At 42.1% G+C, this 26471-nt stretch overlaps 1 protein-coding gene and 1 long non-coding RNA gene across 4 annotated transcripts in view; one reads left to right on the top strand and one right to left on the bottom strand.

The window, feature by feature from the left end:
* Positions 1–478: 478 nt before the first annotated feature.
* Positions 479–7523, bottom strand: LOC139550769 (uncharacterized). Of its 2 annotated transcripts, XR_011670123.1 has the most exons (7): positions 7305–7523; positions 5492–5619; positions 5294–5379; positions 5029–5096; positions 1300–1343; positions 1045–1151; positions 479–910 (listed from the first exon to the last, which is right to left on the bottom strand). It is a non-coding gene; the product is annotated as an uncharacterized lncRNA (long non-coding RNA). The 2 variants fall into 2 exon arrangements; XR_011670122.1 differs by having other exon boundaries at positions 479–1151.
* A 485-nt stretch (positions 7524–8008) lies between these two features.
* The window catches only part of LOC139557556 (ataxin-7), a 36863-nt gene continuing 18400 nt past the window's right edge, over positions 8009–26471 (top strand). Inside the window, exons 1-5 of one of the 2 annotated variants that reach the window (XM_071372543.1) lie at positions 8009–8452; positions 12867–12966; positions 16651–16866; positions 17037–17105; positions 25113–25217. In XM_071372543.1, coding sequence (XP_071228644.1) covers positions 16659–16866; positions 17037–17105; positions 25113–25217 — 382 coding nt within the window. In that variant the 5' untranslated portion in view covers positions 8009–8452; positions 12867–12966; positions 16651–16658. Of the gene's footprint in view, positions 8453–12866; positions 12967–16650; positions 16867–17036; positions 17106–25048; positions 25218–26471 lie in introns of those variants that run through there. The other variant, XM_071372549.1, reaches the window with a different exon arrangement.

The following is a 26471-nucleotide window of genomic DNA, read 5'->3' as shown; positions in this document are numbered from 1 at the left end:
AACAAACAAACAAAAAAAGACCATGTTTGTATGTGGGTTTAACTCAATTATTTTTTACAAACATGTGACACGTTTAATGCCAAATTAACATGCAAAACAGGCTCTGTCCCACTTGCCCTGGATGACAGGTCGCCACTGCTTGTAAGACACAGGAAAATATATGTATTGCAAAAAGGAAAATGGTAGTGTACTGGGAAAAATGGGTTAGTCTGTGGACATCCAAAGGTAGGAATTAAGATTAGAGTGATTCGTTTATTGACCGATACACTTGGAATCGAGTATGATTGGGAAATAAACTTCTTTTTTTTTCTTTTTTTACACCAAGTCTTCCAACTAGGGGAAAGGGGGCTAGGGGCATATTACAAAATATGTTATTTGATAGTCTTCAATTATGCTAATTTCATAGCTGATCTATCCCCTAAATATATATATATATATATATATATATATATATATATATATATATTTGTGATAGTAAGGTACTTAAATGTTAACCAGAAATTATTTGATATTGAGAACAGCTGCATTGGACCTTTAATGAAAACCCAAAATATGTGGTGAGTGCTGGTGTGTACAGTTGAGAGGATCCTCAAACCATAGTCATGTTAGCAACAAGGTGAATATAGCAGATTCTGTGCTTAATGGATGGAAAACAATAACCCCGAGCTACACTCCCACCCAGTGACAGCGTAATTATAAATTACCCTTACCAGACTATGACATTCTAATGAAGACAAAGTACAAGAGCAATTGACAACATTCATTGAAAATACATACAGGTAATATAAAAACTAAATTCAACTTAAGACAAACTCAAATGAAACATTATCTAAGAGTACATAACTCTTCATTACATTGACAGCTGAGGTGCATTCATTCTCCATGGAACTTTCCTGAGTGTCATCATTCTCTGAAATCAAAATACATCAACATCATTGCAGAGGGGTAGATCACAATCACTGACTGACAACCCAGTCCAGAATCAACTCATAGCACATCTTGCCATGCAGACCACAACGGCTACAGTCATCTGTTAATACTTACTCTTCAGTGTCTTGCTACAGTCATCTGTTTATTTACACTTTAGTGTGCTGTAGTTCCTGGCTACAGTCATCATCAGTGGATATTTACTCTCCAGTGTGTTGTAGTTCCTGGATGGTACAGAGGAGCACATGGAACTGTTTCTTCCTCAATTCCAGCTGAGGAGGACTCAGACAATATATTAAGATAATCAATTATATATTTTTATCACGTTAAAATATATAAATTAAACAAAACACAAGCAGGAAAAAAGCCTACCTTATTTCCCACATTCTCTTTGATGTGGGACAGCTGCTGAAGCTCTTTGTCAAGAAAGAAATGTCCACATTGTTACTTTACAGCCTTATTCTAAAATGGATTAAATTGTCCCCACCCCCCAACAAGCTACATACAATGCCCCATAATGACAAATCAAAAAGAGGTTTTCAGAAATTGTTGCAAATGTACAGTGCTGTGCAAAAGTTTTAGGCAGGTGTGAAAAAATGCTGTTAAGTAAGAATGCTTTAAAAAAAGAGACATGTTAATAGTTTATATTTATCAATAAAAAAAATGCAAAGTGAGTGAACAGAAGAAATATTGATTTGATGTAGATTGTTACCACCCTTTGCCTTCAAAACAGCATCAATTCTTCTAGGTACACTTGCACACAGTTTGAAGGAACTCTGAGGGTAGGTTGGCCCAAACATCTTGGAGAACTAACCACAGTTCTGTGGATTTAGGCAGCCTCAGGTGCTTCTCTCTCTTCATGTAATCCCAGACAGACTCAATGTTGAGGTCAGGGCTCTGTGGGGGGCCATACCATTACTTCCAGGACTCCTTGTTCTTCTTTACGCTGAAGATAGTTCTTAATGACTTTTGCTGTATGTTTGGGGTCGTCATGCTGCAGAATAAATTTGGGGCCAATCAAATGCCTCCCTGATGGCATTGCATGATGGATAAGTATCTGCCTGTACTTCTCAGCATTGAGGAGACCATTAATTCTGACCAAATCCCCAACTCCGTTTGCAGAAATGTAGCCCCAAACTTGCAAAGAACCTCCACCGTGCTTAACTGTTGCTTGCAGACACTCATTCGTGTACCGCTCTCCAGCCCTTCTGCGAACAAACTGCCTTCTGCTACAGCCAAATATTTCCAATGTTGACTCATTGGTCCAGAGCACCTGCTGCCATTTTTTCTGCACCCCAGTTCCTGTGTTTGTGCATAGCTGAGTCGCTTGGCCTCGTTTCCGCGTCTGAGGTATGGCTTTTTGGTTGCAAGTCTTCCATGAAGGCCACTTCTGACCAGACTTCTCTGGACAGTAGATGGGTGTACCAGGGTCCCACTGTTTTCTGCCAATTCTGAGCTGATGGCACTACTGGACATCTTCCGATTGCAAAGGGAAGCAAGCATGATGTGTCTCATCTGCTGCAGTAAGTTTCCTTGGCCGACCACTGTGTCTATGGTCCTCAACGTTTCCCGTTCCTTTTTGCTTCTTCAAACGAGTTTGGACAGCACATCTGGAAACCCCTGTCTGCTTTGACATTTCTGCCTGGGAGAGACCTTGCTGATGCAGAACAACTACCTTGTGTCTTGTTGCTGTGCTCAGTCTTACCATGGTGTATGACTTTTGAGAGGAAACGGTCTTCAGCAACCTCACCTTGTTAGCTGAGTTTGGCAGTTCCTCACCCAGTTTTATTCCTCCTACACAGCTGTTTCAGTTAATGATTGTGTTTCAACCTACATATTAATTGATGATCATTAGCACCTGTTTGGTATAATTGTTTAATCATACATCTGACTACATGCCTACAATATCCCTGACTTTGTGCAAGTGTACCTACAAGAATGTATGCTGTTTTGAAGGCAAAGGGTGTTCACACCAAATTTAGATTTGATTTAGATTTTTCTTCTGTTCACTCAATTTGCATTTAGTTAATTAATAAATATAATCTATTAACATATCTATTTTTTTTTTTTTTAAAGCATTCTTACTTTACAGCATTTCACACCTGCCTAAAACTTTTGCACAGTACTGTATATTTAAAAAAACTTTAATATCACATTTACTTAAAACCTCTCTTGGGTAGGGGGCAGTAAAAAAGCATGCCCAAAGTAAACTGCTTGTTACTCAGGCCCAAAAGCTATGATATGCATATAATTGGTAGATTTGGATAGAAAACACTCTAAAGTTTCTAAAACTGTTAAAATTATGTCAGTGAGTATAACAGAACTGATATGGCAGGCGAAACCCCGAGGACAAACCATCCCCCCCAAAAAATGTCAGCCTTCAACTGTTTCAAATGGCTTTCATGTTTATTATGAGGCGAAGTCCTCCCAGATTGCAGTTCATAGGGCTTCCACTAGATGTCAACAATCTTTAGAAAGAGTTTCAGGCTGTTTTTTGGGAAAATTAGCTGGAAGTTGTAGTTTTTCTAAGTAGTGTAGTGTTTCCATGCTCGTGGGTGAAAGCGCGTTCTTTGTTATTTATCTCCGGTAATGAACATACTATTCTTACATTTTATTGTTTATTTACGTATTAGGGTACCTGAGATTTGATTATAAACGTTGTTTGACTTGTTTGGATACGTTTATTGGTAACGTTTGGGATTCACTTTGTATGCATTTTGAAGGAGGGAAACCGGTGGAGTATTGAATGAAGCGCGCCAGCTAAAATGAGTTTTTATGGATATAAAGAAAGACTTTATCGAACAAAAGGACCATTTGTGATGTAACTGGGAACTTTTGGAGTGCCAACAAAAGAAGATCTTCAAAGGTAAGGCATTTATTATATCGCTATTTCTGACTTTCGTGTCGCACCTGCCTGGTTGAAAAATGTTTTTCATGTTTTGTATGCCGGGTGCTGTCCTCAGATAATAGCATGGTGTGCTTTCGCCGTAAAGCCTTTTTGAAATCTGACACAGCGGCTGGATTAACAAGAAGTTAAGCTATATTTTGATGTATAATACTTGTATTTTCATGAATGCTAAATATTTATATTTCTGTAATTTGAAATTCGCGCTCTGCAATTTCACCAGATGTTGGCCAGGTGGGGCGCTACCGTCCCACCTGCCCATAAGAAGTTTAAGTATTCAGACCCCTTACTCAGTACTTTGTTGAAGCACCTTTGGCAGTGATTACAGCCTCGAGACTTTGTGGGTTTGACGCTACAATCTTGGCTCTGGTTGGGCCACTCAAGGACATTCAGAGACTTGTCCCAAAGCCACTCCTGCACTGTCTTGGCTGTGTGATTAGGGTTGTTGTCCTGTTGGAAAGTAACCCTTTGCCCCAGGTTTTCATCAAGGATCTCTCTGTACTTTGCTCCAATCATCTTTCCCTTGATCCTGACTAGTCTCCAGTCATTGCCACTGAAAAACATTCCCACAGCATGATGCTGCCACCACCATGCTTCACTGTAGGGATGGTGCCAGGTTTCCTCCAGACTTGACACTTGGCATTCAGGACAAAGAGTTCAATCTTGGTTTCATCAGATCAGAAAATCTTGTTTCTCATGATTAGAGTCCTTTAGGACACAACCTTGTCTTTGGAGCTCTACGGACAATTCCTTTGACCTCATGGCTTGGTTTCTGCTCTGACATGCACTGTCAACTGTGGGACCTTATTTGTGTGCCTTTCCAAATCATGTCCAATCCATTGAATTTACCACAAGTGCGACTCCAATCAAGTTGTAGAAACATCTCAAGGGTGATCAATGGAAACCGGATGCACCTGAGCTCAATTTCGAGACTCATAGCAAAGGGTCTGAATACTTATGTAAATAAGTATTTATTTTATTTTACAAACCTGTTTTCGCTTTGTCATTATGTGGTATTGTGTGTAGATTGATGAGGAATTTATATATTTTAATCAATTTTAGAACAAGATGGTATGGTAACAAAATGTGGAAAAAGTCAAGGGGTCTGAATATTTTCCGAATGCACTGTATCTGCGTAGATGAACATATTGGCTGCCTCCATTAAAATGTGTCAAGAAAAGAGGAAGTTAACTCACTTTAATGTTCCATGGTGATCTGGATGTTGCTGGATGACCTTTGCCAGTGCATCATACTCTAGAAAATGCTAAATTAAAGGGCACAAAGAACATTTGATTCTACTCTATCATGAACAGTACTGTACCATGTCTCTGTACTAAAAGTATTGACACAAGACTAACCAATAACTGTGCAAGTGAAAAACCTCAATAGATAATTTCCCCCAAAACTTTTATAGCCATCTTGCACTTTAATACATCTTGAAGTGCACCCGATCAACCTCACCTTGCTGATTATTTTGGATTTTCTTTGCCCTCTGGATCTCCTTTTGTCATTCTGATTTGTATCATGTGCTGATGTTATGTTTTGTTCTAAAGAGAAAAAAGATAATGAAATAGGGTGTGACTACAAGTTTTGACTAAGGTATGGGTTGACAGTAGAATGTAGTGTAATGGACTGAGACGCCAGTCTCATTTCTCTCACTTATGTCAGTGTATATTTTCTCATCGTTTTCCATTTCCCAGAGGTTCATGTCATACACCAGCAAGGTCTTCCCCATTGAGAATTGACATTGTGCCTATGTACCCAACATCCTCTGGTACTGTGTAAATCTGCAAAGAGAAATAATTATAATTTTACTTTAAGATAGTTTACATGACAGTTGATGTAAACTTGAATGAAACAGTATTAGCCATATATAGGCTTGTCAAGACCAAGAGAAAATGTTTCATTAGTCAAATCAATCTCTCCTGGTTTTGATGTAGCTACAATAGGCAATGATTGGCGGTAGCTAGTTAGCTAGTAGGAACAACGGCTTATCACACAGGGCAGAGCAGTCACATGTACCCTTCTTCAGGCAACTCAGTTGAATTGCACCATTTAGTAAAGTTCTTCAAAAGAACATTGATACTTTGGTTGTCTCCATCAATGAGAAGACGTTTCCAAATAACTTTGTCTGTAATGGATAAGTAAACAACGTTACCAATGAGCACTTTGACCACCTCCTAGAGGAGGGTTTCCCAGACGCGGCCCTGGGGCCCTCCCTGCACGTTTTGGTTTTTGCCCTTGCACTACACAGCAGAATCAAATAATCAAAGCCTGATCTGCTAGCTAACACATTCACACCGGTTGTTCATGATGACGAACTCAAAAGATCTGTCATGCTTGTGTAAAATGATGTCGCTAAACACAAGAGATGTAGCTAGCAACTATCATCACTCAAGAATAAATAATATACACAATAGTTCACTAGCAAGCTAGTTAACTAAGTTGGCTAAATGGCACCACAGGCTAGCATTTTAGCTAGATAGCATAGTTAACAATACATGTACAGTATCCAGTTATTCAATGTAGCTGATGCCTTCAAAATGAGATTAAAGTGGCCATTTCAAATACACAGAACTAATTAGACAGGTAGTATGATTAAGAAACCAATCTCAATAACACATTAGTTTGCTAGCTAATTGGGTAATATCAAACAATGAACAATCTCCATCAGTTACAGCACCCATTTGTCCAGGTAAATTTGCTCTTCTTTTAATTTAACTTTATCGTTAAAGGAAATAAAAAGGGCTGCATTCAGAACATAAAAATACAGATAGAACAATGAGCTTAGGGTTAGTTATACAAATCTTTGATAAAAACCTAGTAGAACCAAAGACAGTACAGTATGAAGATTTCTAGGCTACAACTGCTTCTCCAATAGAAATCCCCATCTCACTTGTAGGCGATTCCAGCAAAGCTAATACGTAGAAACACGTCATCAGGTCTAACGGTCGTCTTGCTCCAAACGCCGCATGTGCAGCCCTCAAAGCTGTCTATTTTCCTCGAAAGTACGTAATGTCACGATTTCAAAGCTATACAATATTATAGAGGCTAAGTTAATTATCTCAAATCCTGGAAAAGGTTTGTAATGTTGAGCTTCTTGTTCATGAAATTCGTGTTAATGTTGGATCTCTGTGCTCACATTCATTCCTTGAAGTAATCAGAGATTTGGATATAATGACAAGACAAGCTCCCACCTATTCCTCTCTTTGGATTGGTGGATATATTTCGTTATTTATATTCGATGAGGGTGTTGACGTCAACCGCCTGTATTTAATCGAGAGAGATGCTATGCCACTAGCCACATGTCATGAATATGCATAGCCATCTCGAAACAACTCCAATATAGTGTTTTTTCTCAAAGTTGCCGGGGTGTCACGTGCCCTACTTACACCAGTACACTCGTAACAACCTAAGCATTACGAAACGTATATTTGATCAAATAAACCTCACATAGAAAATAAGCCATTACATTTTCTTTGACCAAATTCGACTCTCATTGACCTCCATACAAAAACTCCTCGCTTGGTGAGCGAAAGAAACGAAACAACACCACCTGCTGGAGAAGACAGATTTTGTGCCCAGTTGTCCCTATCCCTTCTTCATCTATGTGGTAGTACTATCAAAGAGAGTACAATATGAAGACAGGCAGAAACTGCTTCTCCAATGGAAATCCCGAGTCACGCTTGTAGGCGATGTCATGGCGACGTTGGTTAGCTAAGCGCATGCGCATATATATACGTAATCAGCTCTACCGGTCGTTTTGCGTCGAACTGCGCATGTGCCGGCTATCAACTCAAACCCACTCATTCAATATAAAGGTGTTTTTAACATCCTCAACTACCTAAGACATTGTCTCAAATCTAGGTTGTGCCTTTAGATTTCGATAAAATTAACAGCTAAGGAAGAAATGTTCACTTCCCTCATTGATTTCTCAAACCCCAAAACCTGGCCTAGTCTCCATGGTCAAAATGTTCCCGGAAGTCTCGCAATGTCGAGTCTTTGGGTTTAGAAACTCTGTGGTGCTAACGTTGTACTATAATCACCCATAATGCACCGCGCGGCCCATTGGCGCTGCATGGGCAACATATACAAGGGCGTTAATACGATTCCAATGGAGTTTCCCATCTCCTTAAAAGTATCTCTGACTGAACGCACCCCGGAAATACCCCGCCTCTGAAAAAAAAGGTCACGGATTGGTCAAAAGACCAGCTCGTGTTAATTTTGACAGCATGAGAATCTCGTGAAACTACTCCTCTTCGTTCACGATTACGGTGCATGTATTTTGCTGAAAATTGTTACTTGGCCCCTATGACAAGACACCAAATGCTACCAGTTTCAGCTCTGTGAAACCCATTGTGGAATAAAAGAACGGGTAAAACAGTTAGCTGGCACGGCAGCGACGTGCGTGCGTGAAGTATAAACTGTAAAAAATTGTGACGTCTGCATCCCAGAATGCAGTTTGGTAAACAGACATGGAAGCACCTGGTAAAGACCTCCACAGTCAGTGAGCATTGCATTCGTTCTTTCTGCACGATCTCCATACTTTAATATCCGCCACATTCAACAGATTTGTATCTGTCTGCCGTCACATTTGCATCCCCAACGTCCAGGACCTTGGTAAGTGCAAATACATCATGTTTCTATTTCGGCTGTTAATGACTTCTGCCAGGTTCATTGGAATATATGGCTGGCCAGCTAGCTAGCTTACTTGAGTTAGCGCTAATGATAGCTAGCTAGCCACTCCTCGATTGACTGCGAAATGATCTACAGTTTGGTGATATGGGCACAGAGTTTCTAAACCAGAAGCGCAACATCGCGAGACTTCCGGGAACGCTTGCGAAGCACCAAGCAGACCATGCCGGGGTTTGGTGTTTGATGTTTGAGAAGTTAATGAGTGAAAAACTAAGAGAGAAAAAATTCCTTAGTTGTACATTTCTCGAAATCTAAAGGCACTAGCTATATTCGAGACAATGTCTTAAGTAGTTGAACATGTTATTACGCCAACCTCGTAAAAGTGATAAACTGACACGTTTTCATCTTAGTCATAAACATCTTGTCTTTATATCGTCTTTGACGGCATGCTCGTGCGCAAGCGTGAGATGGTCTGTGCTACTCGGGATCCTTGGGACGTCCCTAACCCAACCTTAACCCAGTGTTTCCCCAACTCGGTCCTCGGGACCCCAAGGGGTGCACGTTTTGGTTTTTGCATTAACACCACACAGCTGATTCAAATTATCACTTAGGCTCCCGAGTGGTGCAGCGGTCTAAGGCACTGCATCTCAGTGGTAGAGGTGTTACTAGAGACTCTGGTTCGATTCCAGGCTGTATCACAACCGTCCGGAATTGGGAGTCCCATAGGGCGGCGCACAATTGGCCCAGCGTTGTTAGGGTTTGGCCGGGGTAGGTCGTCATTGTAAATAACAATTTGTTCTTAACTGACTTGCCTAGTTAAAAAAAAATAATATATATATATATATTTTTTTTTACATATCAAAGCTTGATGATTAGTTGATTATTTGAATCAGCTGTGTAGTGGTAGGGCAAAAACCAAAACGTGTACCCCTTGTGGTCCCTGAAGACCGAGTTTGAGAAACCCTGCCTTAAACTTTTAACATTTCAACTTCAATGGGGGGAACATCCCAAGGATCCCGGAAGGCACAGGGCCACCATTAGACCCGATGAGGTTTTATTTAACTAGGCAAGTCAGTTAAGAACTAATTCTTATTTACAATAACGGCCTAAAGGTGGTCTAGGAAAAAAAACTCTAGACCACCTTTACACCACACAGACTACAGTACTATTTTGCTAGCACAGACTGGAATATGTTCCGGGATTCATCCAATGGCATTGAGAAGTATACCACCTCAGTCACCGGCTTCATCAATAAGTGCATCGGCGACGTCGTCCCCACAGTGACCGTATGTACATATCCCAACAAGAAACCATGGATTACAGGCAACATCCGCACCGAGCTAAAGCCGAGAGCTGCCACTTTTTTAAGGAGCGGGACACTAATCCAGACGCTTGTAAGAAATCCCGCTATGCCCTCAGACGAACCATCAAACAGGCAAAGCGTCAATATAGGACTAAGATTGAATCCTACTACACCAGCTCTGATGCTCGACGGCTGTGGCAGGGCTTGCAAACGATTACAAACTACAAAGGGAAGCACAGCCACGAGCTGCCCAGTGACACGAGCCTACCAGAAGCCTTTTATGCTCGTTTGAAGCAAGCAACACTGAAGCGTGCATGAGAGCACAAAGCTGTTCCGGACGTCTGTGATCACACTCCGTAGCTGATGTGAGCAAGACCTTCTACTTTCACAAGGCCGCGGGGCCAGACGGATTACCAGGACGTCTGCTCGGAGCATGTGCGGACCAACTGGCAAGTGTCTACACTGATATTTTCAACCTCTTCCTGACCGAGTGTGTAATATCTACATGTTTCAAGCAGACCACCATAGTCCCTGTGCCCAAGAAAGCAACGGTAACTTGCCTAAATGACTTCCGCCCCGTAGCACTCACGTCTGTAGCCATGAAGTGCTTTGAAAGGCTTGTCATGGCTCACATCAACACCATCATCCCGGGAAACCCTAGACCCACTACAATTCGCATATCGCCCCAACAGATCCACAGATGATTAAATCTCAATCGCACCCCACAATGCCCTTTCACACCTGGACAAAAGGAACACATATATGTGAGAATGCTGTTCATTGACTACAGCTCAGTGTTCAACGCCATAGTGCCCACAAAGCTCATCACTAAGCTAAGGACCCAGGGACTAATCACCTCCCTCTGCAGCTGGATCCTGGGCTTTCTGACGGACCGCCCCCCAGGTGGTAAGGTTAGGGAACAACACATCTGACACGCTGATCGTTGGGGCCCCTCAGGGGTGCGTGCTTAGTTCCCTCCTGTACTCCCTGCTCACCCACAACTGTGTGGCCAAGCACGACTCCAACACCATTAAGTTTGCAGACGACACAACAGTGGTAGGCCTGATCACCGACAACGATGAGACTGCATATAGGGAGGAGGTCAGAGACCTGGCAGTGTGGTGCCAGGACAACAACCTCTCCCTCAATGTGAGCAAGACACATTGGACTACAGGAAAAGGAGGGCCGAACAGGCCCCCGTTAACATTGAAGGGGCTGTAGTGGAGCGGGTCCTTGGTGTCCATATCACCAACAAACTATCATGATCCAAACACACCAAGACAGCCGTGAAGAGGGCACGACAACACCTTTTCCCCCTCAGGAGACTGAAAAGATTTGGCATGGGTCCCCAGATCCTCAGTTATACAGCTGTACCATTGAGAGCATCCTGACCGGTTGCATCACTGCCTGGTATGGCAACTTCTCGGCATCTGACCGTAAGGAGCAATAGAGGTTTGTGCGCACGGCCCAGTGTTCGGCGCATGTGACAGATAAAATTTGTTTCGAATAAGTATGGTGTTACTTCTGTTTGTCTCAATGGAGTCTAAACTATTCATTTATTATTTTTACAATGTTAAATGTATTTTGTGCGGAGAACATTGGTGTTGAGCAGTGAAATACCCTCCAAAGAACCATGCAAGAGTGTCTGTGCCACAATGTTGTCATTCATATGAACAATCATTTGCATGACCAAAGTGCATTGGATTTTGAGTAACTGACAAACCAAATGTAGCATAAAGACATTGTATACAATTGGCCTAATCCTTTTTTTTCTACTAATGTAAATCGTTTTGATTATTTTAACACAAATGTAGTACACTCAAATAATACATTTAACCTACTACCTAGCTAATGCTCTTGATTAGTAATTGTTTTAGCAAATTAACAAGTAACTATTTCACTATTAATTTACATATAATGCAGCTAATGCTAGCTGATTGGTAAATAAAGTAACGACACATTTTTGGTGTCAGAATTTCAATAGATTACTTGCTAGTTCTACAATTTGGAAAATTTGGCTTTTGCATTAACTAGGCTTAAGTCCTCTAATGTAGTCTACATTATGTTGCCTTGTAGGCCTATGCTTTGCCTCGTAGGCCTAGGCTAGTTGAAGTCATGACGCATCAGTGGTATATGTAGCCTAGGCCTATTGTGTTTAGTGATGTAAGGATGTGTACTAGAGCTGGACCATATGGACAAAAATCCATATTGTGATAAATTGCCTCGATTGATGCCATAACGATAAATAGAATGATTTTTAACGTTAATGTGCACCACTTTTTTTTATTACCCTTTAAACTACTACTACTAGTTTGATTGTTAATGGGGCAATTGATGGCAACAGTCACCCATATTATCAAACTTATTTCATTTCAAACTTCACATTTCTCTAGTATAAGCTACTTATCATAATGAATGATATCAGCAAAATGCCTGCGTGCTCGGTATGGATAATTCTGTTTATCATCCCAGCTCTAACGTGTACATCTTTTTGATTAAGCTAAGCTTCATTGAAATGCAACTCTCTATTAGCTAGCAACAGTTTTGTTGTATGATAGCCTAGGCATAAGCTACTCTATACTGTGTGCAACTCTGGCACAAGACAATTTGATCCCCTCATACCAACGCCTGTTATAGAAATTCCTCCACATTCTTGTCACTGTAGCAAACGGGGCAATAAATCTCATAAAGGGATTCATATTCACCTATATAATCTCCATCTTTGTGATACTGTTGTCATTATTCACATTTTGTTGAATTGATGAGAATCCTACAATGGTAAAACAAATGGTTTAAAGTTCTTTAAAACAAAATATCATCTTTAAAGGGATGATTGGGCTGCAAACTGCAGGGCTCTGGAGTGGTTAACCAAGGATAGTGCTTATTTGGATTGGATTACTCTGCTGCGGCGAGGAGCTCCATAAGTAGCTCGTGCTAGCGTGAAAGCTGCGGATCCAGATCCACCAGGAGAATGGGAGGCGGTGTTATCTTCCAGACAAACAACCCCGTAATTCCCTAAACCGTGAATACGCTATCAAGACAGGGAAAAGAATGAAGCTGATACTAACTTTTTCCTCCCGTCTCTGTCTCACCCAGATTCCTTCCACAACTTGTGTGGGGCGACCAGCGATCACCCAAACTGATGAGGTTCTACTGATCCAGTTACGATTGAGTTCCCTTTTCCACATTTGACAAGGTAAGGGTTCAGCGAGCACAATGATCTGTTTTTCTACTGAAATTCTAACCATCACTGGTTCCAGTTTTGAGGCTTTCCACAGTCCTGCGACATGGCTACAGTCAGACTCTTCTCTCAGGACTGCAGTTTTTCAGCTGCCATGTCATTACAAAATCTCTAAGATATTGATACTTCATTAATAAGTGTAACGGAAGTGGTTTGATGACCAAACTTAGGCTAGGTTACTCATATGTGAGTCCTGAAGAGTTGGGCTTTGACTTAGTAGGCTAATGCGCTCTTGGGTTTGAACCCTGTGGGTCACATTAGTTCAATGACCCCAATGGGTCTCTGTGAGAAGGAGGAAGAAGTCAAAATGGGGTGAAGTGTAATGGAGGTATGTTTGATACCTAAAGAGCTGCGTTGGCTCCCCGAGTCAGTTGGCCCGTTTGAGTGGATCACTTCTGTCAAGTCGTCAAAGTGCATTGCATTGTGGGGATTACAAAATTGTCCAACTAGCTCATTCGACTGCATGAACTTTACAAAAACCATGCTATCAAAGGTCATGAAGTTTTGACTACTGTCGACTGCAAGTTTCTGCATTTGAGCTTCACAAACAGCCATCACCTGCATTGTGGTAGGTGCCATTGTCAGCCAATCATTAAGGTGTTTTTTTACCAACAGGAACATAACGACAGACCTGATTGACAGGAACCAACTTTGCCACGATTTGTCTATACAGTGGATATGTACAAATTAATGTGATATTTGAGGCTGTTTCACCAATTCATTGTACAATGTACACACACTGTATTCCTTCCTAATATTGAGTTGCACCCCTTTTTGCCCTCAGAACAGCCTCAATTAGTCGCGGCATGGACTCTACAAGGTGTCAAGCGTTTCACAGGGATGCTGGCCTATGTTGACTCCAATGCTTCCCACAGTTGTCAAGTTGGCTGGATGTCCTTTGGTTGGTGGAACATTTTTGATACACATGGGAAACTGTTGAGTGTGAAAAACCCAGCAGCTTTGCAGTTCTTGACACACTCAAATCGTTGCGCCTGGCATCTGCTACCATACCCTGTTCAAAGGCACTGAAATCTTTTGTCTTGCCCATTCACACATACACAATCCATGTCTCAATTGTCTCAAGGTTTAAAAATTATTCTTTAACCTGTCTTCTCCCCTTCATCTACACTGATTTGAAGTGGATTTAACAGGTGACATCAGTAAGGGATCATAGCTTTCAGCTGGTCAGTCTGTCTTGGTGTTTTGTACACTCTGTGTATATTTTCAGTTTGCGAGTGTGTGATATAGGGGTCGGAGACATGTTTATGATAACCTTATAAAGAAAAAAAATTATAAACAATGGCAACACTGCCATGTTGCATTGAGCCTTGCTGTTGGAAAATCACATCAGTGTCAGACTTTCAGCTATCGCAGATGCACATCACCTCCCCGACTTCACTCCTCGACTTTTGTCTACAGTCAGTTGCTGAAGCACAGAAGACCTGTTGGTCACATAAGCAGGAGGCCTAAATACATATGGTATAACAGCTGCATAGACCACCATGGAAGTGTAATATTTATCATTTGTCATTTCAAAGAATCCTAACCTTATTCTTATGTCAGTCTGTTAGATGCAGAAAATTTGCCAAGTAATATGTTTTTATAATTGATTAGTATACACACATGTAAACAATTACTTAGTTTTTGTAATACGCTGCACTGAGTCTGGCCTAGTGGTAACATTCTCACCTTCGGAACCATATATATTCACCTAAAACCAGATCCCTCTGTCTCCATACCGCTGCTCCTATCCATTCACACACAAATACAAATACGGAAGAGGTTCAGAAGTTCGTTCCCCTTTTTAAAAAGAAAAGTTGCACTGTACCACGATACAGAGGAAGGTGAGTGTATATGGTATAGAACCAGGGTGCTGTTTGGATGTATTTAGTTAGGCTTAGTATCCTTATCTATGTATGCTTTGATAGCTGCAGTAATGCGTGTCTTGTATGACGTTTTTGGATCCACAAGCATCCCTATAACCATAACAACAAGATGCAAAGTTTTTATATTTTAGAAAATGTGTCTGGAAATGAATATGCCAAGAAATGTTAACGTATCTCTAGACCAGGGGTGTTAAAGTAATTCCATATGGGGCTGAGTGTCTGCTGTTTTTTTCGCCCCATTTCAATTAAGACCTAGACAACCAGGTGAGGGGAGTTCTTTACTAATTAGTGACCATAATTCATCAAGCACAAGGGAGGAGCGAAAACTCGCAGACACTCGGCTCTCCGTGGAATGAGTATGACACGTGGTCTAGACTCTTAACATGCCCACAAGTTAGCTTGAGGGGAGGGGTTTTGCTCTCTGTCCTATAACCTACTATTTTGTGCACTGATTAGTTGTCATTTATAGGGCTAGTCTCTGCCCCCTTGTTAGTTGACCCATTGTATGCCTATTGTAATGGCAGTAAAGGTATGGGGGATGCACTGAAAATGCATTTGGTAATTTCTGGTTACTACTGGTAAGCAATATTGAAAACTGATAATGGTTGTGTAGGATTTTACCACTTATTAACTATCTGTTACATATTGATTCTGCCCAACAGTATTTTATGTTGTAAAGTAGTGCTGAGTTGCAAACATGAGATAATATCTGAAGACATCCTGGCTCATCCCACTCTATGTAATTCAGAATCCCATTTGAAAGTAAGGGATAATTCCTTTAGGAAATGTTTAATTTCTACAAACTTGAAGACATTAAACATTCATTTTTGTTAGGCTTTATTTAACTCTTATAGAACTGTACATCTGAATGAAGTTTTGTAGAAAGTAACTCAGTCCCATCACTGTTTTCTAACGGGAGGACTATAGCTTTCTTTCTGCGTGTTTTGTGAATAAAAGTGTTCCAAGTTTCCTAGATCGTCAATGCGCAACATGGCATTGACGCAAAAGGTTGTGAGAAATATGAATCGATTTACTGGAAAGCAGTCGCGCTTTAAGGAAGTTTAGTATAACATTAATGTATATCTCCTCCCCCATCCGTCGACAAAACAAAATCCCGTTCATAATTGTTGCACTTTAATAAGCGTTTTTATATAAATGAACTGTTCCGTCATAGGCTACACACCTTAGATTCTGAAGTTGAGAGCGAGTGATATTCTGGCTGTCATGAGGTGACACATTCATTTTCTCAATATTAGGGCATTATAACACTTTTTTTTGGTCCCTTTAATTTGGTTAGTTCTCTTTCACAAAATCGCTTTTTCGATTAAAAAACAACAACCAATGCCTACAATGTGAACTGTATCAATTTGGCGTAGGCTACATTTATTAAGTAGGTGATGTGGGACTGCATGATTTTAAATTGATAAGCTTGCCTATAGTATTTGTTAACTAATGCAGTTACGTTTTAACACCCCTTGTAAGTGACCTGGATTTCCCACGTTTCTTGCGCTCAGGGAGGTGAAGTTATGTCCCCCCTTTAAAGTTGTATCTGTGATTGCCCAGACGGTATGTGGCCTCGCACACTCATGTTCCTGTCCAAATAAATTGCGATTTAATTGGAGTGTGACACCCTATAGCTTCTGAATACATCAAAGGGATTAGTGTTATCGAAACATGCGTTTGCCCGAGTCGCTCAATGAAGGAATCCTGAGAACACCACCTCAACGCTGACTGCTGTTGTGTTACATTGTAGCGGAAAGAATGTCGGAAAGGGCCGATGATGACGTCAGGGGGGAGCAGCGCAGAGCGGCCAGGCAGCTAAAGCAGCAACAGCAGCAGATCCAGCGGGGAGAAGGCTCCACAGCAATGGCGACTGTTGCGGAGCGCAGATCCCTGCCTAGTCCAGAAATGATGTTGGGACAGTCTTGGAGCAACTGGGTCGATGCTGCCATACCCAAAGGCAACGACGGTGAGTGCTCGTGCGTACTGGATGTGTGTGTAGAGTCGAGATATGATCGTTAGCTTTTTTTCCCGATTGCGTGCAGTTTTGGGAATATGAAGACACGCTACTGGTAGCAACAGCAGAAGCAAGCAAGTGCAACTATGTATGTGTCTGTGTATTCGATTGCCTCATTTTAGGTGCTGAATCGGAGGAAAGTTTGAAGGAGTTCGGGAAAAATCGAGAAGCCATGCGATTGTGCAGAGATGGTGAGTGTTCTCTCTTTTGTCAGAGCCAATGAGTGTTTTGGTGGGTTGCACACACACTTCACATGCACCAGCTGAAATCTGGTTGTTCTGTTGAACAAGTGCACCAGATTGACCTGTGACAACCCAAGTCTGATCAATCAATGATATAGCCCTGGAATGTATGGCCACTAGTTGACATCTTGAAGAGGGGACTTCTATCCTCTGTTCCTAAGTGGGTGCACACCACAGCTAACAACCAGCCAGGGCTTATTCAGTGGGGTAGAAAGACAGAAATGTAATGTGATAAAGCTGACATGATTGTTTATTATACACAACAGATAATTATTTTGCCTGTTTTACACCATAATTTCTGTCTGGCTGTTCTGTATCATTGTGCCCACCTGAAAAGCCCTGGTGTGCACCGTTAGGGGAGGGGCACACTCAGTGTGGTGACAGCAGTTTCACAGTTAAAATGGGAGCAACGAGTCTGTCATTAAGAATAACTGCTACTCTTGATGGAAATTGCTTGAAACCTCCGATGACTTTCCTATGTCAGTTGAATATTTATAGTGCTACTAAACTACTACACACTCACATTTGTTGGGAACATTTTTATAAGCACATTCAAAGTGCTCTATATTTACAATATTAACAACAAAGAATGGCCTTACTGTTTGTTTTTGGACGCTATGATTTATAATTGAATTATTACATGGGTTGGTGTCAGTGATTTGATAAAGACTGGCATGAAATGTTTAATTACCATGCTATACAAATGGAGAAGACAAAGGTTGGAAGACAATTACATATTAGTGAGAATGCAAATTCGAATGGTTTTGATACGTTTGGTGCCAATGTGAAAGAGTTAGTCGATCCTTATTTTATTGAACCGTTATTTAACTAAGCAAGTCAGTTAAGAACAAATTCTTATTTACAATGACGGCCTACCAAGAGTAAAAAAGCCTCCTGCGGGGGATGAGGCTGGGATTAAACATACAAATGAAATACAAATGTCTATACACTAGCAGACTGATAATGAATGCCACCGACGGCTGACTCTGCAGAAGTGAAATGTGGCAGTGTCTCACAGTAAGGTGTCGACACTGAAACGGCACCAGCTACATGTCTGAACTTCTGAAGGCCTCAATCTGGGCCCTGTTTGTCAGGCAGTTAGGGTTCCGGAACAATTTGAAATGAACCTCAACAGACATCACTTATATTTGAAAATGGAAATATTTGCTAGTAACGTGAGAATGTGACATGAACAATACCCAGATGTTCAGATTTTTCTAGTTTGTGTAATAATAATGGATTGGATTTATATAGCGCCTTTCTACCAACCTGAGGTTCTCAAAGCATTTATATAGTAATGGGGAAACTCACCTCATCCACCACCAATGTGTGACACCCACCTGGATGAACCATTTTGTGCCAGAACGCTAACGACACATCAGCTAGCATGGTGAGGACTGATATATGCCATTTAGGAATGAGGGGGTGATTAGGTGGCCATGATGGAAATGGGGGGCCAATTTGGGAATTTAGCCAGGACACCGGTGTTAAAACCCCTATTCGTGCCATGAGATTTTTAATGACCACAGAGAGCCAGGACAGCAGTTTAACATCTCATCCAAAAGACGGTACCCTATGCAGGGATATGTCCCCTTCACTGTCCTGGGGCATTTGAATTCGATCTTAAGACCAGAGTGCCCCCTGCTAGCTCTCCAACTCTACTTCCAGCTGAATCTGGTTTCCCATCCAGGACCGACCCTGCTTAGCCTCAGAGGCACGCCAGCAGTGGGATGTAGGGTGGTATGCTGCTGGTGTGACCTGCAGGATCCAATGGGATTATATGAAGTGCATTCAGAAATTATTAAAACCCCTTGACTTTTTCCACATTTTGTTACGTTAAGGCCTTATTTTAAAGTGTATTAAATTGTTTCTTCCTCCCTCATCAATCTACACACAAAACTCCATAATGACAAAGAAAAAACTGGTTTTTATATATTTTTGCAAATGTATTAAAAAACTATCACATTCAGACCCTTTACTTTGTTGACGCACCTTTGGCAGCGATTACAGCCTCGAGTCTTCTTGGGTGTGACGCTACAAGCTTGGCACACCTGTATTTGAGGAGGTTCTCTGCAGATCCTCTAAAGCTCTGTCAGGTTGGATGGGGAGTGTTGCTGCACAGCTATTTTCAGGTCTCTCCAGAGATGTTTGATCGGTTTCAAGTCCGGGCACTGGTTGGGCCACTCAAGGACATTCAGAGACTTGTCCCAAAGCCACTCCTGCGTTGTCTTGGCTGTGTGCTTAGGGTCGTTTTCCTGTTGAAGGTGAGCATTCGTCCTAGTCTGAGGTCCTGAGACTCTGGAGCAAGTTTTTCTTCAAGGATCTCTCTGTACTTTGCTCCATTCATCTTTCCCTCGATCCTGACTAGTCTCCCAGTCCCTGCTGCTGAAAAACATCCCCACAGCATGATGCTGCCACCCATGCTTCACCGTAGGGATGGTGCCAGGTTTCCTCCAGACGTGGCGCTTGGCATTCAGGCCGAAGAGTTCAATCTTGGTTTCATCAGACCAGAGAATCTTAGGTCCTTTAGGTGTCTTTTGGCTAACTCCAAGTGGGCTGTCATGTGCCTTTTACTGAGGAGTGGCTTCTGGAAGCTTCTCCCATCTCCCCAGAGGAGCTCTGTCAGAGTGACCATCGGGTTCTTGGTCACCACCCTAACCCAAGCACTTCTCCCCCAATTGCTCAGTTTGGCTGGGCGGCCAGCTCTAGGAAGAGTCTTGGTGGTTCCAAACTTCTTCCGTTTAAGAATGATGGAGGCCACTGTGTTCTTGGGGACCTGCTGCAGACATTTTTTGGTACCCTTCCCCAGATCTGGGCCTCGATACAATCCTGTCTCGGAGCTCTACGGGCAATTCCTTCGACCTTATGGCTTGATTTTTGCTCTGACATGCACTGTCAACTTTGGGACCTTTATAGACAGGTGTGTGCCTTTCCAAATCATGTCCAATCAAAATGAATTTACCACAGGTCAACTCCAAGTTGTAGAAACATCTCAAGGATGATAAATGGAAACAGGATGCACCTGAGCTCAATTTCGAGTCTCATAGCAAAGAGTGTGAATACTTACAGTGGGGAGAACAAGTATTTGATACACTACCGATTTTGCAGGTTTTCCTACTTACAAAGCATGTAGAGGTCTGTAATTTTTATCATAGGTACACTTAAACTGTGAGAGACGGAATCTAAAACAAAAATCCAGAAAATCACATTGTATGATTTTTAAATAATTAATTTGCATTTTATTGCATGACATAAGTATTTGATCACCTACCAACCAGTAAGAATTCCGGCTCTCACAGACATGTTAGTTTTTCTTTAAGAAGCCCTCCTGTTCTCCACTCATTACCTGTATTAACTGCACCTGTTTGAACTCGTTACCTGTATAAAAGACACCTGTCCACACACTCAATCAAACAGATTCCAACCTCTCCACAATGGCCAAGACCAGAGAGCTGTGTAAGGACATCAGGGATAAAATTGTAGACCTGCACAAGGCTGGGATGGGCTACAGGACAATAGGCAAGCAGCTTGGTGAGAAGGAAACAACTGTTGGCGCAATTATTAGAAAATGGAAGAAGTTCAAGATGACGGTCAATCACCCTCGGTCTGGGGCTCCATGCAAGATTTCACCTCGTGGGGCATCAATGATCATGAGGAAGGTGAGGGATCAGCCCAGAACTACACGGCAGGACCTGGTCAATGACCTGAAGAGAGCTGGGACCACAGTCTCAAAGAAAACCATTAGTAACACACTACGCCGTCATGGATTAAAATCCTGCAGCGCACACAAGGTCCCCCTGCTCAAGCCAGTGCATGTCCAGGCCTGTCTGAAGTTTGCCAATGACCATCTGGATGATCCAGAGGAGGAATGGGAGAAGGTCATGTGGTCTGATGAGACAAAAATAGAGCTTTTTGGTCTAACTCCACTCGCCGTGTTTGGAGGAAGAAGAAGTATGAGTACAACCCCAAGAACACCATCCCAACCGTGAAGCATGGAGGTGGAAACATCATTCTTTGGGGATGCTTTTCTGCAAAGGGGACAGGACGACTGCACCGTATTGAGGGGAGGATGGATGGGGCCATGTATCGCGAGATCTTGGCCAACAACCTCCTTCCCTCAGTAAGAGCATTGAAGATGGGTCGTGGCTGGGTCTTCCAGCATGACAACGACACAAAGCACACAGCCATGGCAACTAAGGAGTGGCTCCGTAAGAAGCATCTCAAGGTCCTGGAGTGGCCTAGCCAGTCTCCAGACCTGAACCCAATAGAAAATCTTTGGAGGGAGCTGAAACTCCGTATTGCCCAGCGACAGCCCCGAAACCTGAAGGATCTGGAGAAGATCTGTAGGGAGGAGTGGGCCAAAATCCCTGCTGCAGTGTGTGCAAACCTAGTCAAGAACTACAGGAAACGTATGATCTCTGTAATTGCAAACAAAGGTTTCTGTACCAAATATTAAGTTCTGCTTTTCTGATGTATCAAATACTTATGTCATGCAATAAAATGCAAATTAATTACTTAAAAATCATACAATGTGATTTTCTGGATTTTTGTTTTAGATTCCGTCTCTCATAGTTGAAGTGTACCTATGATAAAAATTACAGACCTCTACATGCTTTGTAAGTAGGAAAACCTGCAAAATCGGCAGTGTATCAAATACTTGTTCTCCCCACTGTATGTAAATAAGGTATTTCTGGTTTTTATTTTTAATACATTTGAGAACATTTCTAAAAACCTGTTTTCTCTTTGTCATTATGGGCTATTGTGTGAAGACTTTATTTTAATACATTTTTGAATAAGGCTGTAACAAAATGTGGGGAAGGGGTCTGAATACTTTTCGAATGCACTGTAAGTGCAACAAACTGCTGACTAGATGTAAGAAAATGGGAGAGCTGATCGTGTCCTAAAAACATCAATATAATACAACTTTGTTGTCCTTTGGTTAGAACAGAAATGTATCTTCTGCCTTTCCCAGCACCCTTGAGGATACGCGTTGCGAGGCACAGGGTCAGCTGCAATGCAGCGCCCCTGGATGGAGAACATTTTGGGGGATTTAAGTCCCTTGCCCAAGGGCTCCACAGCAGGAGATGGTACATGGGATCAAAGATCAGCAAGCTTCCAGCTGCCCGTTCAGTTCCACTCCAATTTTTGTTGTCCGGGGCTTGAACCAGCAACCTTTCGGCTGCTGGTCCGCCTCTCTAAACTCTAGGCTACTACCACTAATGCCTTTCTTCATTCTCTACCTCATGGCCATGGATAGGTACAAGCACTGAATACTTTTTTCACCACAGCCTTACCTATTGATAACAGATCAGTGGTCTTGAAGGGAAGGAGATGAGTACAGGACGGGTGATGGTAGGATGTATGTCCTTAGTTGGCTCCACACACCTCCATTTCCAAACCCATAGCCCCTCTCCTGTGTTTTACATCACAGTTGGTCCACAAACTTCTACATCCTCCTCAGGTCTGGAGTGTGTTCTCTTCTCTTTGTCTCAGCACATTGTCATTCAGGCCCAGCCCTATGAAGTGCGGGGTATTATGGCTTACCCTGTGGATGACTACACCTCTACCATGACTCCCCACATGTCTCCCTGGTGGAACAGCCGTTTCTACACACACACGGACATGATCCAGACATGACGCACTCACAAGAGCCATAATTGGAACGTGACTGAAGGATTCTCTCTTCTGATCTGCCCCTGTGTTCATTCACTCCCATCATATCTCTCTGACTCCCCTTCACCCATTTGACTGATATAGCAGACTGAGAAGGGGAAGCTGGGAAACGTAGTGGCTAGAGGTCAGAGTTTGCTGCCCTGTGTCTGTGTGCAGCCAGCCTCTGTGCTGTGAGCATCCAATATCTGCTACTACTCTACCTAGATCATTCATCACTGCCATTGAAGAGGAAGGTGAAATGAACTGCACTCTACTCTTTCTCTCCTTCTCTCTCATCTCCATACCACACGAGAAAATGGGGAATGAAATGGCATATGGAGTTTCACCACTTTTTTAATGTTGGATGCTTCAATAGTGCAGTGCCACTGCCAAAGTCCTGAATGCAGAGTGGACTGGTGATTCAGCTGGTGCTCATTTAAGAGACCAGTCACTAACCCTGTGTTTAGTACAGGTCAGCTTGTTAATTCCCCCATCCACAGCAGCAAATTACTTTTCTAAGAGCACAGGTAGGCTTTTATGTGGACTAGCCAGAGCCTCGGAAACGTTGGTGACGTTTCAAGTGTCCTCAGCCGTGTGTTGGAGGGCCTTGTCTGCTACGGCGTGTGGGCGGGCACTCTGGGTGATCTCTTAATTAGCCCCTTCATTAGCTCTTTGTTGTTCTCCTTGTGAGGGTAAATGTTGATCTCGCCTTGTCTCCCAGTATGCCCCTCTGATTTCCATGATGGAGCTTTCACCAAAAAAGGATTGAGTCTTGTATTTGTATTTATTATGGATCCCCATTAACTGCTGCCAAGGCAGCAGCTACTCTTCCTGGGGTCCAAACACATTAAGGCACTTACATCACACATACAACAAAAGATAAAACGGTACATCATTTAACATTATTACACCACAACATATCTACAATTAAAAAAAAGTGTATAATACCACCATGCAGCAATATTTGTTGTCAGAGGAAGGCCCTAAAAATTGTCAGACTCCAGCCACCTAGAGAGCGAGAAAGAGAATAGAAGGTCCGTGCAGTATTGGAGGGATTGCCAAAGACTTCAGCCACCCTAGTCATAAGACTGTTCTCTCTGCTACCGCAGAGTGGTACCGGAGTGCCAAGTCTAGGTCCAAGAGGCTTCTGAACAGCTTCTACCCCCAGCCATAAGACTCCTGAACATCTAATCAAATGGCCACCCAGACTATTTGCATCCCACCCACCCTTTTTTTTTTTTTACACCACTGCTACTCTCTGTCATCTATGCATAGTCACTTTAATAACTCTACCTACATGTACATATTACCTAAACTAACCGGTGCCCCCGCACATTGACTCTGTACCAGTACCCCCTTGTATATAGTCTCGTTATTGTTATTTTACTGCTGCACTTTAATTACTTATTACTTCTATTTATTTTTGTTATCCGTATTTTTAAATTTTTTAAACTGCATTGTTGGTTAGGGGCTCGTAAGTAAGCATTTCACTAAGGTTTACCTACACCTGTTGTATTCGGCGCATGTGACTAATCAAATTTGATTTGAGACTGGTGGTGTTGAGCACATGAATGAATCCACCAACCAACCAATTGGCATTATTATCTTATGTGACCAGAAAACTGCATTCCACTGTTAATGTAGTTAAAGTTAAAATGTTCAACCTCGGTCAGTCGTTGCGTTAGTTAAATGCTTTAACTACATTAACAGTGGAATGCAGTTTTCTGGTCACATAAGATAATAATATGCCATATGCATTCCTGTGAATGAAGGTGTTATTTTTTGCCTGGATGATTTAGTTTATTTGAATATTTGCAGGTACGGCCCAAGTGACAGTCTCTGTCTCAGTTGCTCTCCATCCTCACAGATCATTCACAGGCTCTGCCACTGGCTGTAATTATCCTGCCTGCTTCACCCCTTATGTGTGTAGCGTGTGGGGTAGCCTGTCAGTGTGTTTCTGCAGCAGTTAACCTTTGGAGTGCTGACTCGGGCATCTCCTTGTTCTTATCACTAGGTTGTTTCCTGTACTGTGAAATGGGGCTGGTACCCTCTTTGTGTGTGTAATCTCTACAAGTGTACAATCAGTTTTTGTCTGGTATGATTGTTCTCACACCTGTATTAACCATAATTATCCTAGAGTATTGAATGCTTAGTTGCCTAGGCTTTATCTCCCTCTGTCCATAACACTGCATGGTTTCAAATGTTTCATTCAGAAACTTCCTGTGTCTACCTCCCTACAGTTTACAATAGATACTGGTTGTCTTTATCCTGTTCATCTGTGTTCCCCCCTCCATGGAACCACAGACATGCCCATATTTGGCCAGTGTCCAGCACAGGACGACTTCTACCTGGTGATGTGCAGCCACTGCAGTCAGGTGGTGAAGCCCCAGGCCTTCCAAGCACACTACGGTAAGTCTCACACACACAAACCGAGCTGATCCAGGGTCTGGTTTAATAGGTTTTTGTTTTATAGCTCTTCTGAAGGGTTTGGGCAGGGAGAGCATATTCTAGACTTGTGCATTGGGGAAACCTGCTCGGCACTAATCTCTGTCAGGATGACACAACTATAGAGTGCGTGTGCACGCATGTTCAGACACTATCACATTCAAAAGGATTAAAGCACCCCTCCCATTCTCCACCTCTGCACTCTCTATAACGTAACATGAGAAAGGAGCACTCAGGCTTTTGATTTCCACCGCCTAAGACTTGTTTACATTCTCCTGTTAATATTTGATGTGCTCCTCCGAGTCCTCGGCTCTCAGTGTGAGTGCAGTCTAATTTATTGTTTTAGCATGTTAAGCTGTCCCCGAGATGTCTGAAGAGGTCTTAAAAGTACTACAAAGAGTAAAGGAGTATATTTTTCCCTCTCCGCTGTGTGAGTTCTTAAACTGGCTTTTTGGCCGGCACGCTGGGAAGAATTGATGAATTATGGATTTTAGAATCGAGAGATCGCTTTGCTGTGTATCTCGTTAAAACCAGCATGGTGAACCCTCTCACACACACACCCATGTGCTTCAGTGCAATTATTAAGAGAACTGCTCTCTCCACAGACACAGTGAGCACCTGTGAGGCAGAGGGTTAGATAATGTGGTGTAATCTCTCTCTCCCTCTCTGGCTAATTCGTCTCCATGATGGTGTTGGCATGAATAATCTATTTATTCCAGGTGTGCTTTAGGTTAAAGTTAGGAGACCTTTTAAAATAGATTTAATTTGTAAAATGTATAGGCCTACCTTCTCCTACAGTTATCATTGATACCTCTAGTAAAGAAGAACAAGGTATTATCTGTTCATTGAGCTGTTTCATTGAAGGATTACTTTTTTAGGGTGAAATGGCCTAGTCTAAACTGACAGAACCCTATCTTGTGTAATTCTTGAAGAATTTTCATGTGTTTGATAACACATACAGTGCCTTCAGAAAGTATTCATACCCCTTGACTTATTCTACATTTTGTTGCGTTACAGCCTGAATTCAAAAATTATTAAATAGATGTATTTTCTCACCCAACTACACAATACCCCGTGAAAACATGTTTTTCTAATTTATTGAAAATGAAATACAGAAATATCTAATTTCCTTAAGTATTCACACCCCAGAGTCAATACTTTGTAGAAGCACCTTTGGCAGAGATTACAGCTGTGAGTCTTTCTGGGTAAGGCTTTCCA

The sequence above is a fragment of the Salvelinus alpinus genome, chromosome 2 (genome assembly GCF_045679555.1).
Source record: "Salvelinus alpinus chromosome 2, SLU_Salpinus.1, whole genome shotgun sequence".
In the NCBI taxonomy this organism is placed as follows: Eukaryota; Metazoa; Chordata; class Actinopteri; order Salmoniformes; family Salmonidae; genus Salvelinus; species Salvelinus alpinus.
This window is presented reverse-complemented; position numbering and strand designations above follow the sequence as displayed.